This window comes from Sceloporus occidentalis, unplaced genomic scaffold (assembly GCF_023333645.1).
Source record: "Sceloporus occidentalis isolate IW3139 unplaced genomic scaffold, rSceOcc1.0.p SCAF_97, whole genome shotgun sequence".
Taxonomy (NCBI): Eukaryota; Metazoa; Chordata; class Lepidosauria; order Squamata; family Phrynosomatidae; genus Sceloporus; species Sceloporus occidentalis.
The window spans coordinates 1,133,202-1,148,913 of NW_028317077.1; the positions used below are offsets into that span (position 1 = coordinate 1,133,202).

Genomic DNA, 15,712 nt, shown 5'->3' on the forward strand with positions numbered 1-15,712 from the left:
ATCAATAAACAAATAAGAGCAGTCAGATCAATAGACAGATATACCGACATCATTAATCACCATTAGAATTGTTATCCTTCCATTGGAATATCGTGGATCCAGCTCGTATATCAGCGTGATCGTGAATATAGATTAATGCCACCAAAGCGATGAGATGTCGCATCGAGACGCTGTGACTTCGCTGGCTGTTTTTGAAGAGCGTATGATAATAAGCCTGGAATTTAGCGTCATGCGCCTTTATGTCTGTCCAGCGCCTTTCAGCCTTCAGTAAAACAGAAGGGAGCGACGGTGTCTGAAGCTTTCTATTCTTCTTGATAAAATGAAACGGGAACGTCTGAAAAGATCCCTCTCCGCAACCGTAGCGGTGGCAGAGACATTTTTCTATACAGAACATCTTAAAAGCAAAAAAAAAACCACACAAAAAACGTTGAGTTTGTTTAAGAATTGACATCAAAATAAAATAAAAATTGTATTTTTATTCTATTTTATATATATATATATTATTAAGTATTGTGGATTGATTGAAAGTATTGTAACATATTAATAATCAGTTTTTAAATATGAGGTTTAAGTAACTATCTTCACCCCAGAAATAATGGACATCGACCCTGTCTCTTTTAATTACGCAAATCATATTTTTACACCTTCGTTATTGAGGGTCTTCCGGTTGGCCCTGTATACCTGCCAACTGTCCTGGATTTAATGGGACCATCTTGAGCTCAGTTAAGGCTTATTCCTGCTTTGTCGGGTTCTTCTTGTAAAACAGAACATTGTCGAAATGGGCAAACATGACCGTCCAGCCCCAATTCTGAGAGCAGAGAGACCCATAACACCTGTGAAGCTGGATGTTATTGGGGAAAAAAGATGGAAATGAATGTATCAATGATTTTTCTAAAAAACAAAAAAACAACCACATTGTGAAGCAAGGAAAAGTCCATAGATGAGCCCCAGAATTTATAATAGAGTGCAAGAACTTGGCTGTGATGAGATGCAGTATAATAATAACATGTATTTCTTGTATTAACTTGTTTACCGTTCAATAATTCTGTAGAAATAGTTTATATGATAGTGAATATCGGTACATCCTGGCTTTAGCTAACATGGACACGCATCGTCCATCACGCATACTTGCGCAACAAAGCCCTGAACTCGGTATTTATTTCTCGGCGAGATGAAAAGGTGAATTTCATTGTGTATCCCAAGGCTTTTAAATAAATCACCTATAGAGGGAAAATGCCCAGAATTGAGAAATATGGCCGAGATTTGCTGAATTTGCAGGTCCATTATTCCCTATGTTTCTCTGGTGTTGTCGTGATATTTTATATGTCGCCTTTTCAGCCCAGTACACACTTTTTATTATTATTTCCTGCTTTTTTGACTTTTTTTTTTTTTTAATATAGCACAACGTAGGTGCGTACTTTCAATCTATTTTCTTTACATTTATTATCTGCTTTATATCTGTCCTATTGTAATTTTTGAATGCACTGCATACATTTATGATTTTTAAATCATAAAATATCATAATTCCACTATTTTGTGACTATCTTAGATGCCCTGCTGCATTTAAAACTTCTTTAATTAGATTTGCAGTATCTCTGGTCGCCGACCAGAAAACGGTAGCTCAAGAATCAAAATGGTAATATGCGTTTTATTTTCATCTAATTTTTTTTATTATTTTTTATTTTTATTTCAGAACCTCCGATAGGTCAGATGCACCCACCTCATGGCAGCGTCACACCGCAGAAAAATAGCAACCTCCTGGTTATTATTGTGGTCACCGTAGGAGCTATAACCATCGTGGTCGTGGTCATCGTGGCCATAATCTGCACACGAAGGTCTTCAGCACAGCAGAGAAAGTAAGCCTTTCCTTTTAGGCATCAAAATGTATTTCTCTCTTTGGATTTAGTCGATGTGCTGAGGACACCAATGGTAACCTGGCTTTTAGGGGGGGTCAAATATTGTCAAGAAAAACACCCTATTTTTTAATCCTCAACTAAATGCCCAATACCCAACATTCAAAGTATTCAAAGAATTTTTATATATATATATATATATATATATATATATATATATATATATATATATATAAACAAGCTTTGTTAAAGAGGCACTCCAGTACTCCATGTGGCTTCACCAATAAGCCATTTTTTACGTTATTTAATATGTATCTTTTAGCCAAGCATTAGAGATATAACGCCCTTACCCCCCCCCAGTCCAGAATCTGCTCCTGTCTATCACTGAGAGCACTTTCTGGTCAATCGATTAAGGATCAAATCAACACGTTTATGATCGGGGTAATACATAAAGTCAGTAGCAGTAATAATAATAATAATTGTAGTTCAAATATACATTTTTCTTAATAAATTGAATATTTTAGCTAGATATGAATTTCTTATCACGAACAACACCTGCTGGAAACGTTCTGGTGTAACTTTGTCTCAGCACATACTGTAGCGGAACGGTGCAGAGACGCCACGTTTAATATCGAGCAAGAACGATGTTTCTGAATGTAAGAAAATATTTCTGACCTCCTCCTGAAATCAATCCAACTATCTCTTTACAAAGCAACTGGCAGAATATCAGGCCGGCAGATAAGGTCACAATAAGGAGAAATTCACAGAATATAGATGTTCTGAAAATGGTAATGGGGAACCCTTGTGGACCTTTAGGTCAAAAAAAAAGAGATAAGGCCGAGGATAGAATATAAGAAAAAAGAAAAGATTTGTCCGTCGCACAAAACTTTGCGCTACTATTGATAGCTCCTTTGTGATCCTAGATTCTAGATCTCCTTTATCCAGTAGATACATTGTATCAGCGTATATTGTGCTTTATATACATTATATTCTCTGCCAATAGAACTCACAATTAAAAATACCTTTAAACCTTTTGAGAACATGGGCGTCTTCAACACACAATCCTACTTACTGAGACAATTCTCTCGGTTGCCTTACCGCAACAAAACCGCTATTGATACATAATGGCACTTTTATTGCTAGGGGTTTGGGTAGCCGGACTGACAATTTCAACACCGACCATAGAAAACTAGAACAAATTTAAAGCAAATCAATTCTTTCATATTTGTCGGGGGAAAAAAAACTATTTTATGAGCATGGGTAGATTTTGTTGGTTGATTGGTTATGTCCATTCATTGAACATCAATAAATTGGCTCTTCTGTGCTGCAGAATGACCCATTTTTAACAGAATCTGTTTATTTTGAGTACGTGTCAGATGTTCTACTGTTTGTTCTAAAGAGGAATTCCTCGGACAGCCATAAAGCTTGACAATTTCCTTGCCTGTCAGCGGGGAGAAAAAAGGACTCCTAATGGCGCCTGACACATCCTTGTCACCAAACTGTTGTATTTTCCGTTTTCTAAGCATGAATAGCTTCCAATCTTGCGTTGCGTAACCTTGTGGTTTGCGGTAAGACTGGTGTGTTTCACAGCCCCTAAGGTCTTCTCGTGCCCCTTTCATGGATCAGAAAGCAGCTGGTGAGAACGTCATATGACACCTGATGCCCATCCTTGGGGGGATTTAAATGTCATCCTTGCAAATTATTATCCAGAAACTTGCAACATTCCAAATCTTATTTACATTTCAGTTTATATAGAAAATTCAAACAGCACCAATGATCTTATTATCATTAAATCATGAACATGAGTGGCGGTTTTGAATGTCGGTTAGTAAATATTTTTTACATTTTTTTACATTTTTACATTTTTTTTTTTATTTCTTTTTAAGAAAACGTGCCACACATAGCATCGGTAAAAGGAAGGGAAGCCAGAAAGATCTAAGACCCCCAGATCTCTGGATCCACCACGAGGAGATGGAAATGAAGAACATAGAAAAACCCTCCGGATCCGACACACAAGGAAGAGATTCCCCAAGACCCAGCTGTCAAGACTCCACTCCCGTTAGTCACAGCCAATCAGAATCACAGCTGGGTAGCAAGAGTGGATCCCATTCAGGTAATGCAACATTCCATGACTTTCGCATACAAATAATGTAAATTATTCTTTCTGTAATAGCTACGAAACCAAAGGTCAACTCCCATTACCATACTTCTCATTTCCCCACAAATTAAAATGTATAGGTAACCGTTCATTTTACTTATATTGTCATTTATAAATTCAGAAATTAATTTCCATATTTAACTCGAATTTTTTCAGAAAATTGAATTTTAAAAAATGTTTCTTTTGTTGCGGTTTGCTCTAATAATGGAAATTTACATCTCCAACAATAGAAATTTGCATCTTTAGCCAACATTTTTGATTACTATTACAATACACCAAACATGACAATAAATTGATTTACTTTATTAAACCTATTAATTAATTCCCAATTAGTAAACCAAACAAGTCTGAAAAAAATGCCGTTAAGACAGCAGCGTGATACATTATAAGCTTTAAAAACTTCCTGAATTAATTTCATATGTTCTCTAGCTGGTGACACCGATGAAGTTGGAAGTAACATTTCGACGCTGGAGCGCTCCCTTGCCGCTCGCCGCGCGACCCGTGCTAAACTTATGATTCCGATGGACACACAACCCAGCGGTAACCCTCGTAAGTGCCAATCTGCTTTATTATTTTTTTACAGCTAAAATAGGAGTTTTAGGAGAATATGCATGAAATCTGTTTCTATCGGCAAGGCGTGAGGAGGACACGCATGCTTAGAATACATATTAGGCATTTTCAGGAACATTTCAGTAAAACATCACGTTACGGACAGATGAGATGTTGTCGAGAGTGAAGACAAGAGAAGGGAATGGTAAAATGCAATTACTGTAACATTTTGCTTGCTGAAATTCCTCTTTGGAAGGAGGTACGGGTGTCTGGCCCTGGGATCTGTAAAATCAAAAGAGGTCAATATATCATATACCCTCCCAGCATTCTAAGTGTCCAAGCGTTGGTGTCCAAGCGTTGGTGTCCAAGCGTTGGTGTCCAAGCGTTGGTGTCGGGTGGCAAGAGATGAAGGGTCAGAGCCAGTGCCAGAAGTGGCCATCAGCACATCCCTCCATATATTTTAGGGCTAGTCATCGGAGATCCGAGAATGTCCCCAACGGGTTAATGACGCAGCTACCCAGGGCAGTGGGACTGTCCCAAAAAACCAAGACCTGTTGGGAGGTACAGTAATCATATAATCAACAGTGAAAATCACACACACTGCTTATCAGGACTTACAATTAACAGCGTCTATCACACTATCGCCCTAACGCCATGTTCTTAAACAAAAGCATTAATTCCAAACGCTCGTTTTTCATCAGCTTACAAAAAGTCCTACATAGACGGAGCTTTCACCTAAAAGAAGACTGCCGGTGAATACTAAAATCAGTACAGAGACCAGAATTGGCCTTTAATCTTTTTTTTTTTTGTTATTGTTCTTGTTTGATATTTGGAGACCGTCCACGGCAACTTCACACGCTCTTTTTTTAGCATTCGTATAGGAAATCAAGATGCATTATCCAAGCGCGGGGGAATCTCCATCCGGCACATAAAGGAATTTTTCATTCCTTTTCATCTTTCAAACCATAGATAACTATCATAATAGAAAGGATCAGAGCAGCCGTCAGCCCTGTCTCTCTGATGAATTGTTTACGGACCTTGCGCCCGGCAACCTTTTTTGCTTTTTACTTCTTGTAGAACCTCTTTCCATATTCTACGGCGGAGCAGAGGCTATCGGTTCTCTTAGTGGGGGAAAAAAACCCCGCTGACCGGTACTTTGTAGTGATGTAATGGTAAAAGCTAACTAATGGGGTCAGAAGCCAGAAAATATAGATTCAATCAGAAACCAATGCTATTATGAGTGCATTCCAAGGACAACATAGGCCGAACTCGCAGTCCTTCAGAAGGCCGTCGGAGCCAAACAGATGATGATGAAGTTCATTTTTTGAACTATAGCTGAGAAAAAAGGAAACAAAAAAAAGCATATTTAGCTCTGTAATTTTCACCATATGGAGATATCATCCTACTAAACACTTCCATAATGCAAAGGGCTATGTAAAACTTTAACCCCTTATCACACAGGGGGTTAATCATCGTCCTGATTTTCCCGTATTACCACCCAACTTTTTGAAAAAAAAAACAGGTAGAATAAATAAACTTTACAAGAAATATCTTTAAAAAAAAAAGAAAAATGTTTTGAACTCTGTCTGCGTTCCCCTTGCATTGAAAATAAATTAGCCAATGAGGTTGTACGGTGGGGGGATATTCTGCACCATGATCAGATGTATATACCGGGGGTCAGAGCATAGAGATAAAGGAAAAACATATTTAGTCTCTTAGGGAGCCCCTACAATGTGGCCCTGTATGCATATCTGTGTTTTCATTGCTGCTGTATTGACCTGTGTGCAGTGGGTGACACCACACCATGCAGGGAACTCTATTCAAGACCCGAATCCTCCGGGTCACGGGAGCTGGGTCTTGACACGCCCCGCTCCCCGCCCATTTTTTCCTTCAAATGGGGCCGTCAGTGGGACCGCCCACCGACGTCAGCGGGAACTCCCCCGACGTCAGCGGGACCGCCCGTCAGTGACACTATGTGTCATCGCATTGGGTGACCCCAACCCTAGTGACGCCACTGCTTGTATGGCTCTATTAGCCTGGTAACTACCTTTTTAACAAAACAGTGCACTAGGTTTCCATGGGCATTGCACCAGATTTCCACAATTCGCTCCAGTTATGTACTAATACATTTGTCTTTAAATTGCAAATCTGAAATTATGTCTCTAGAGTGTAAGCTTGCGAGCCGGGCCCTCGTTATCTAATGTGTCGGTTCATCTCAGTCTGTCGGTTCTAGTTTTGTCAGACCCTTTGAATGTATGGACTGTAAGAAGCGTTGTGGAAGTTGCTGGCGCTATATAAAAAAAGATAATATATATAATAACACTTTACTATAAAATACACTGGTATGGAAGGCCATGGCAAAGATTAGCATTGGAAACAAATTAACTTTTATAAACAGAATTCTGCTAAAAGATAAAATAAGTTGAGTTTTGAAAAGTATTGATAACGATATGGAGAGAAAATACGTGTTTAAATTATGATTTTATTGTATTTTTTTTTTTAGCTGTATAAATATTTCAGGTATTGATTTTTTTTGTTTTTACCTTTCTTCAAAAAAGACAAAGCAAAAAAAAGTGTACTTATTGAATAGTTTTAAAAACTGGGTATCAAAGTAAATTTATTTTCATTGCGCAAAAACTGTTATTCATGCAACTTGTCCAGCTAATTACAATTCACTTTTTTTCTACGCCACAGCTGTTGTCAGTGCCATTCCTGTTCCAACGTTAGAGAGTGCGCAGTACCCAGGAATCCTCCCATCTCCGACATGTGGCTACCCCCATCCGCAGTTCACCCTGCGGCCGGTACCGTTTCCCACGCTTTCGGTGGACAGAGGATTTGGTGCTGGGCGAGGTAAGTTATATATTTTATTTAAAATCACCAAGAGTAAAGGAATTAGTGGTTTATAGACATAAAAAGGACAAGGAAGGCAGATCATCGAATTCCATTTTTACCTTTCTTTCCTTATGAGTGCTACAGTTTGGACCATGAAATACAAAGCATTGTGTGTCTATCACAATCCGCAACTATTGTGTTCTATATATTGTAAAAAAACGTTAGACTTTACAAAAAAAAATAGAAATTTAGAATACAGTAATAATTCGACGACACTTTTTTTCTAAAGATTCTACTCTTTTTTCCCCCCAGTGTTGGTTGTTATACTTTTCCCATCATTTCTTCTTTAATATTAAACTTTCCCTTAATATCTTATACCAGATATTTTCCCTTGATGAAGGCACCTGTCTCCCCCCCCCCCCATATTTAGGAACTCTCCGGAGTCTCTGGGTCACCATGCTCTGTCCCTGGGTCTGTTAAAGCATGCTCGCTCCCCACCTTATTCCCTTCCCACTCCCATACGGATTAAAGCTACCTGGCGCTAGTCCTGCCATTACAGATGGTGAGCCTCACGTGGCTAGCCCAACCGTTGACTAAGCCACTAGGTTCCAACGTACGGCATACACATTGTACCATGTTGTACTGTATGGGCCCGGTATGTATTTGTGTACCGATCTCGATACACTCCTTTGGCTTTACAATAAGGTGTGTTGGGTTCTTTCTTTCTTTGTAAGTATACACCTGGCTACTGTGAGACTCTTCTAAGAGACGAGCATACCTGGGAACTTCCGGGGTCTGGCTACCAGGCTCCAGCTACCAGGAGCCTACTTGGAGCCTACCCGTAGTCAAGACTGCCCACTGACGTCGGTAGGAGTTCCACCTGATGTCGGTGGGAGTCCCCCCATTTAAAGGGAAAATATGTGGGGGATTTGGGTCTTGAACCAGAGAAGCGGTGCTTCACCCGGCAATCTCTGGGTCAAACAGAAGAGTTCCCAGGTATGGAGACGGGTCTTCTTATTGAAGCTAGGAACACTTGGGGGATGATTTCAGAAATTCTTCTGTGCTAAGAATTATGACATAACTTCAAAAGAAGATTTCTTCAATGCATCACCTGAAGACACTGCACGGGCTTGGAATAGGAATAGACAAACCACGGAGTATAATTTCACATCTGACGGCAGCAGATTACCCTTCAAAACAAAGACAACATTTTGCTGGTAGTAATACTTCTTATTATGCTGTGTAGACAAAATATAACGAGTGCAAACAAAATGGTTTAAGGAGCTGTCACCTCTTTACCTCTGAGGCGGAATGGTGAAGTCTTTCTCCCACGTCCGATCTAGAGTTGTCACGTAACGGTCTAAAGCATTTCCCAACATATTCATTGTAATGTGGGGACAGTCTTGCAGCAGAAGTGGTAGAGGGTAATACAGCGAGGGTATTAAACACGCATGGGATCGGCATACGGCTCCTAAATCTAAGACGAGACCAACGACTGATTAAGGTTTGAGTCTTTACAGCAGGAGAAACGGGGAGACTAGACGGACAGAATGGGTCTGATCTGCCATCAGATTTTAAGTCTCTATGTTAATCTCTCACAGTTGCGGATGTAAAGAGGCATATGGTCAGGGGAGGGCTGGCAGCCTAAGGCCTGGGGGGGCAAGTCAAGTGAAGTGGCTCCGCCCCCTCGCACTCACCTTTCACCCCTCACGCTGCTCCCATCACTATGCGGCCATCAGACTGCTGGAAAACTGATCTAAACGGCCGCTGGGTGCTGATGCCACCGGCCGGAGCTACTTTAATCCTTTTTTTTATTTATTTAATATGCCGGATCGGCTTGCCATATTAAAAATAAATAAATAAAGTATTAAAGTAGCGCCGGCCGGCGGCATCAGCACCCAGCGGCCGTTTAGATTCGATTTCCAACAATCTGATGGCCGCATAGTGATGGGAGCAGCGTGAGGGGTGAAAGGTGAGTGCGAGGGGGCGGAGCCACTTCACTTGACTTGCCCCCCCGGCAACAACAACACTAGAAACCCAAGGGCTGACCGCATTCCCAGAATTCTTATAATGGATGTCTTTCCAGCGATTTAAGTTATTAATCAGCCTGTGTCTCCTCGAGGATTCATTGGGGGTTTAAGTTCCACCACGATTGAAAGCCATCACAACCTTTGACTACCATTACCATCCTGTAAAGAAAATGCAATACAAAATGTAGTAATTATTCCTTAAAAAGATCCAAAACAAACACAAAATATTTTCTGCGGGACAAAACAAATAACGTAGATCAGTTCCCAAAAAATGCAATTTATTATAATAAAAAAATACCACTTAAGGAGGTTTAATGGACTGCACTTTATCTTTAATTATAATTAGACTTGGGCACCAGGGGGCTCTTCGTGTTCGTCTTCGTGCTCGTCTTCGTCAAAAAAAAAATCTTCGTATTCCGCGAATATTCGCCCGTTCCTGTCTTCTCTTCGGGCGAATATTCGTTTTTTCTTCGTTTTTTCCGGTTAAGGGGTTAATACGGGGTTAACGCGTACTGCAGCAGCTCTGCTGCAACTCTATTGGTCGCCAGCAGGGGGCCTCCTGCTGGGGACCAATGAGCTCACTACCATATATAGCTAATATATTCTCGGGCAGAATATTATGCTACTCAGAGTAAAACCAACAGAGGGCAGCATTCTGTCCGAAGATATATTAGCCATATGTGGCAGTGTGTTCATTTTCATCTAATAATTATTTAAATAAAATATATCCCCATGATCCGCTGGTCTCACCGCTGCAACAGTTAAATGTCCGCACTCGCAGACATTAATTCTGTCGAACTTGCAAACTCTTTTTTTCTATTTATTTTGGGGTTTTTTTGTATTAAACCATTACACGAAAGGATCATGGGAATATATCTTATTTGGATAAATGCAAATGAGCACACTGCCACATATGGCTAATATATGTTCGGACAGAATGCTGCCCTCTGTTGGTTTTACATTAAGTAGCATAATAACTGGATTTCTTTCAAGCATATGGAACAATGCTACTTAATGTAAAACCAACAGAGGGCAGCATTCTGTCCGAACATATATTAGCCATATGTCTTCGGACAGAATGCTGCCCTCTGTTGGTTTTACATTAAGTAGCATTGTTCCATATGCTTGAAATCCAGTTATTTATTATGCTACTTAATGTAAAACCAACAGAGGGCAGCATTCTGTCCGAAGACATATGGCTAATTTATGTTCGGACAGAATGCTGCCCTCTGTTGGTTTTACATTAAGTAGCATAATAACTGGATTTCAAGCATATGGAACAATGCTACTTAATGTAAAACCAACAGAGGGCAGCATTCTGTCCGAACATATATGGCTAATATATGTTCGGACAGAATGCTGCCCTCTGTTGGTTTTACATTAAGTAGCATAATAAATAACTGGATTTCAAGCATATGGAACAATGCTACTTAATGTAAAACCAACAGAGGGCAGCATTCTGTCCGAAGACATATGGCTAATATATGTTCGGACAGAATGCTGCCCTCTGTTGGTTTTACATTAAGTAGCATTGTTCCATATGCTTGAAAGAAATCCAACGTTATTATGCAACTTAATGTAAAACCAACAGAGGGCAGCATTCTGTCCGAACATATATTAGCCATCTGTGGCAGTGTGCTCATTTGCATTTATTCAAATAAAATACATTCCCATGATGCTTTCGTCTAACAGTTTAATACAAAAAAACCCCAAAATAAATAGAAAAAAAGAGTTTTCAAGTTCGACAGAATTAATGTCCGCGAGTGCGGACATTTAACTGTTGCAGCGGGGAGACCAGCGGATCATGGGGATATATTTTATTTAAATAATTAATAAATGAAAATGAACACACTGCCACATATGGCTAATATATCTTCGGACAGAATGCTGCCCTCTGTTGGTTTTACACTGAGTAGCATAATAACTTTGGATTTCAAGCATATGCTACTTAATGTAAAACCAACAGAGGGCAGCATTGTGTCCGAAGTTATAGTAAGTTATTTATGCTAAGTTAAATGTCCGTACCGGCGACTTTGTTGGTCACTGGCACTGACATTTAACTGACACAGCGGGGAGACCACTGGTGTCCCTGCTGTGTCAGTTAAATGTCCGTACCGGCGACTTTGTTGGTCGCTGGCACGGACTTTTAACTGTTGCAGCAGGGTCCCAGGTTGATTTTTTTTTTCCTGCCTAGCAACTAGTGGTAAAGGGCCGTGCGAGTGAGCCTATTGGTCGCTTGCACAGCCCTTTACCCTACGGATTTCTGCTCCCGTTATCCAACGCAGCATCGCAGGGGTTAACGGGAGCGGAAATCAGGAGTTAAAAAGGCCGTGCGAGTGAGCCCTATTGGTCACCTGCAGGGTCTTCCTCTGGCATCAACCAATTGGTTGATGCCAGAGGAAGACCCTGCAGGTGACCAATAGGCTCACTCACACTGCCCTGTAACCCCTGATGACGAACCTGCGGATTTCCACTTCAGTCAACTCCCGCGATGCTCTGAAGATAAGGTAAGTTAGATGGGGAAGGGACCGGGGAGAATAGTAGACGAAGGCGAAGATTCTTCGTGTGTGAGTCTTCGTCTTCGCCTACGTTTTACCTGCACTGTCTTCTCTTCTTCATGTCTTCGGAACGAACACGAAAACGCACTCTTCGTGTTCGTTTTCATGTTCGCCCGAAGACGAATGCACAAGTCTAATTATAATGCATTTGATTATAGATTACTGGTATATTCATTAGTGTTTTAGGCTATTACATTTTTTATTTGTTATAAATGCCACGTAATATAAGGTTTAATGTTAACTCCGGGGCTATGAATGGATTTTATGGTATTTTAGAGTTTAGCAGTACAGCATTTTTAACATTATGGGCATTTTGAGTCATATTTTCATGTTTCTATTTTAAAAAAAAGAGCTTTATCTGTAATTTTGCCTGTAATTATTTTTTACACATAACAATAATTATCCGATTATCAAACCTTTAGAGATCATTTAACTTTTTTCTTAAAGTCTGTTTATTAAAAGTTATTAAACCTTTTACTCATTTAGCTGTCATTTTGAAAGAATTTACAAAATATTGTGCTTTAAACCTGAAAATTACTAGAAATTTTGAAAAAACATAAAATTCAGCATTCTATGAATGAAAAAGGATTATAAATACATTATTCATAGATTTCCAAGTCACTTATGAGGTCACATGAGATTATTTTTCTAACTGCTGTAAGATCTCTCCGGGTTTGACCCAGAGTCTCCTGGTAAAACTCTGCTTTCGCGGCTCTCCGGAGGAATCGCTTTCGGCTACCTACACTCCCTTTCCTCATTCATAGCCGTATACATTGAAATAATTTAATTATTCCACGCTATGATGTAAGCATTTAAACCATTCCACATCTTAGTAGCCCTTTTCTTGTCTCTCTCTCTCTAGAATGTCTTTCTAGAGATAAGAGGTCTCCGGTATTGTATCGAATACGTGAGGTCTCACCGGTGATCTGTCTCGGCCCCCTTCGCTCATTCCGCTGCTTATGCCTCTTGCTGAACATTCATGCTTCCATTTCCAAATTTGTTATTCAAAATATTCCATTCTCACAAAATGACATTTTTTTGCCATTTTTTTTTGTTTTGGTTAATTTATACTAGGGCTGCAACTAACGATTATTTTAATAATCGATTAGTTGGCCGATTATTTTTTCGATTAATCGATTAATCGGATAAAAAAAAACAATATGCAAATTTTTTGTTTAAAATTTAATGAACTGGATGTTAAAAAACAACTTAAAATTTACATTAACATTCTTATTTTGTTATGATGTAATAAAAAAACAATATGTTCAAAGTACAAAAACCCAAACACAATATTTATGAAACAAAATAACCCCAAACATTCTGAAAAGAGGTGGACTATTACTGTTCAAGAAACTTTGCCCCAGCCCTGGCACTTTGCACCCAGCACTTTGCACCCAGCACTTTGCACCCGGCACTTTGCACCCGGCACTTTGCACCCAGCCCTGGCACTTTGCACCCAGCACTTTGCACCCAGCACTTTGCACCCAGCCCTGGCACTTTGCACCCAGAACTTTGCACCCAGCCCTGGCACTTTGCACCCAGCCCTGGCACTTTGCACCCAGCCCTGGCACTTTGCACCCGGCACTTTGCACCCAGCACTTTGCACCCAGCACTTTGCCCCAGCCCTGGCACTTTGCACCCAGAACTTTGCACCCTGGCACTTTGCACCCAGCCCTGGCACTTTGCACCCAGCCCTGGCACTTTGCACCCAGCCCTGGCACTTTGCACCCAGCACTTTGCACTGTGCCCCTGCACCCAGTCTCCAACTCTGCCCTGCACCCAGCCCTGCCCCCACATTCTGCCCTGCCCCCACACTCACGCCCTGCACCCACACTCACACCCTGCACCCACTCTGCCCTGCACCCACACTCACACCCTGCACCCACTCTGCCCTGCACCCAGTCTCCAACTCTGCCCTGCACCCAGTCTCCAACTCTGGCCTGCACCCAGTCTCCTGCCCTGCCCCCACACTCACACCCTGCCCTGCATCCCCACCCCCACTCTGCCCTGCACTCAGTCTCCTACCCTGGCCTGCCCCCCCACCCCCACTCTGCCCTGCATCCCCTGAAACCCCCGCCCCCGCGAATCGCTCTGTGCGAATGGAGCCACTCGCACAGAGCGAACCGCTCTGTGCGAACGGAGCCACACGCAACTAAAAGAAGGCGGAGAGTGCAGCGGAAGCGGGGAACGCTCGCGGAGGTAAGTAAAAGGAGCCGAGTGCTCCAACAACGAATCGATCACTCGATTAATCGATAACGGAAATCGTCGATAACGATTTCCGTTATCGATTATTATCGATTTTATCGATTCGTTGTTTCAGCCCTAATTTATACACATATTACCTTGTTAAACAAGCGACATATATGTAACCGAAATCACATTATTGACATTCTACCCATCTTCTTCCAGCAGTGAGTGAATGTCCACCTTCCCAGCAGCCATCTGTGCTATCACATTCACAACCAGAGCATCCCAGTAACGAAGATGTCCCAAGCAGAACCATCCCCACCGCCTGCGTACGGCCAACACATCCGCTCCGCAGCTTTGCTAACCCCATGTTGCCTCCGCCAATGACTGCAATGGAACCCAAAGTCCCATACACGCCACTTTTGTCTCAATCAGGTAACAAATGACTTTTCTGAAACCAATCCGTTCTAAGATATCTAGGTGTATCGGGACGTGACCTGTCCTTGGGTAGGGAGTTCGGACACCGTGACTCTGGTTCGGCAGTATAGATCTGATATCAACTACATTCATGTGCGATGCATTGGGAAATTCCGTTAACCCCTTCACAACAAAGTTGTCCTTAAGGGGTTAAGCTAATAAAACAATCCACATTTCACATAAACTAAAATTGTGATTTTTTTTCTGTGATTGTATAAGCTTTTCTGTGACATTCATAGAAAAAGTCGCTATCGGCATTCTTGAAAAAATATTGCAGAATGAAGTATTTGATATATTTAATTTTTAACCCCTTCATGACAAAGCCTGTACATGTACGGCCTCACAATGCATTGTTTTAATGGGTTTAAGGGACAACCCATTGTCCTTAAGGGGTTAATACTTAGGCCTATGTTGTGCCCTTTTTGCCTTCATGTTAAAATATTATTATATTATATTAGATTAGATTTGTACTGAACGCTATCAAATAGAAATATATATATATTTTTTTTAACAAATGAAACAAAACCTTAACAAAAATGTAATAGTAAAAGCACAATATTTGCTTAACTGTTCTATTTTTTTTTATAATAATAATTTACATATTAAAAGGTCATTCTAGTGTACCAATCACAAAATGACAAAGAACATTAAAAAATAATTAAAAGAATTTAAAAAAATATAGAAATATATTTGTCAGTTTATATTTCTATTCAGTTATATTTAATAAAACATCTTTAATACATATTAATGAGGGCAAAAAAATATAAAAAAGAATACTTTTCTTTTTTTTTTTTTTTTTTTTTTTTAAAGGATTAGTCATTTTTTTTACGTATTTGTAATTTTTTGTCTGTGTTTCTGTGAAATGCTCTCCGTGATCTCACATCCTCGCTTGCTCTGAACGTTTGGATGGGTCACAGCAGGACTTCAGAGAAACATAGCGATTGACCTAAGACCTGGGTTATTTTTAGGGCATTTTTTTAGCAAAATGACAGTCTTAAACTAAATGGAGAAAAACAGAGAACGGGACAGCACATTGTCGTTTAAAAAAAAAAATGTAAAAAATCTAAA

The 15,712-nt window shown here is 40.4% G+C and overlaps 1 protein-coding gene across 1 annotated transcript in view; it reads left to right on the forward strand.

Annotated features, from left to right (window-relative positions):
* LOC149284213 (netrin receptor DCC-like) overlaps positions 1-15,712 on the forward strand; it is a 197,343-nt gene that overhangs the window by 165,369 nt on the left and 16,262 nt on the right. Inside the window, exons 23-27 of the mRNA XM_089496999.1 lie at positions 1,694-1,856; positions 3,740-3,966; positions 4,441-4,560; positions 7,255-7,410; positions 14,390-14,602. Of these exons, the coding sequence (XP_089353125.1) occupies positions 1,694-1,856; positions 3,740-3,966; positions 4,441-4,560; positions 7,255-7,410; positions 14,390-14,602 (879 nt within the window). The remainder of the gene's footprint in view (positions 1-1,693; positions 1,857-3,739; positions 3,967-4,440; positions 4,561-7,254; positions 7,411-14,389; positions 14,603-15,712) is intronic.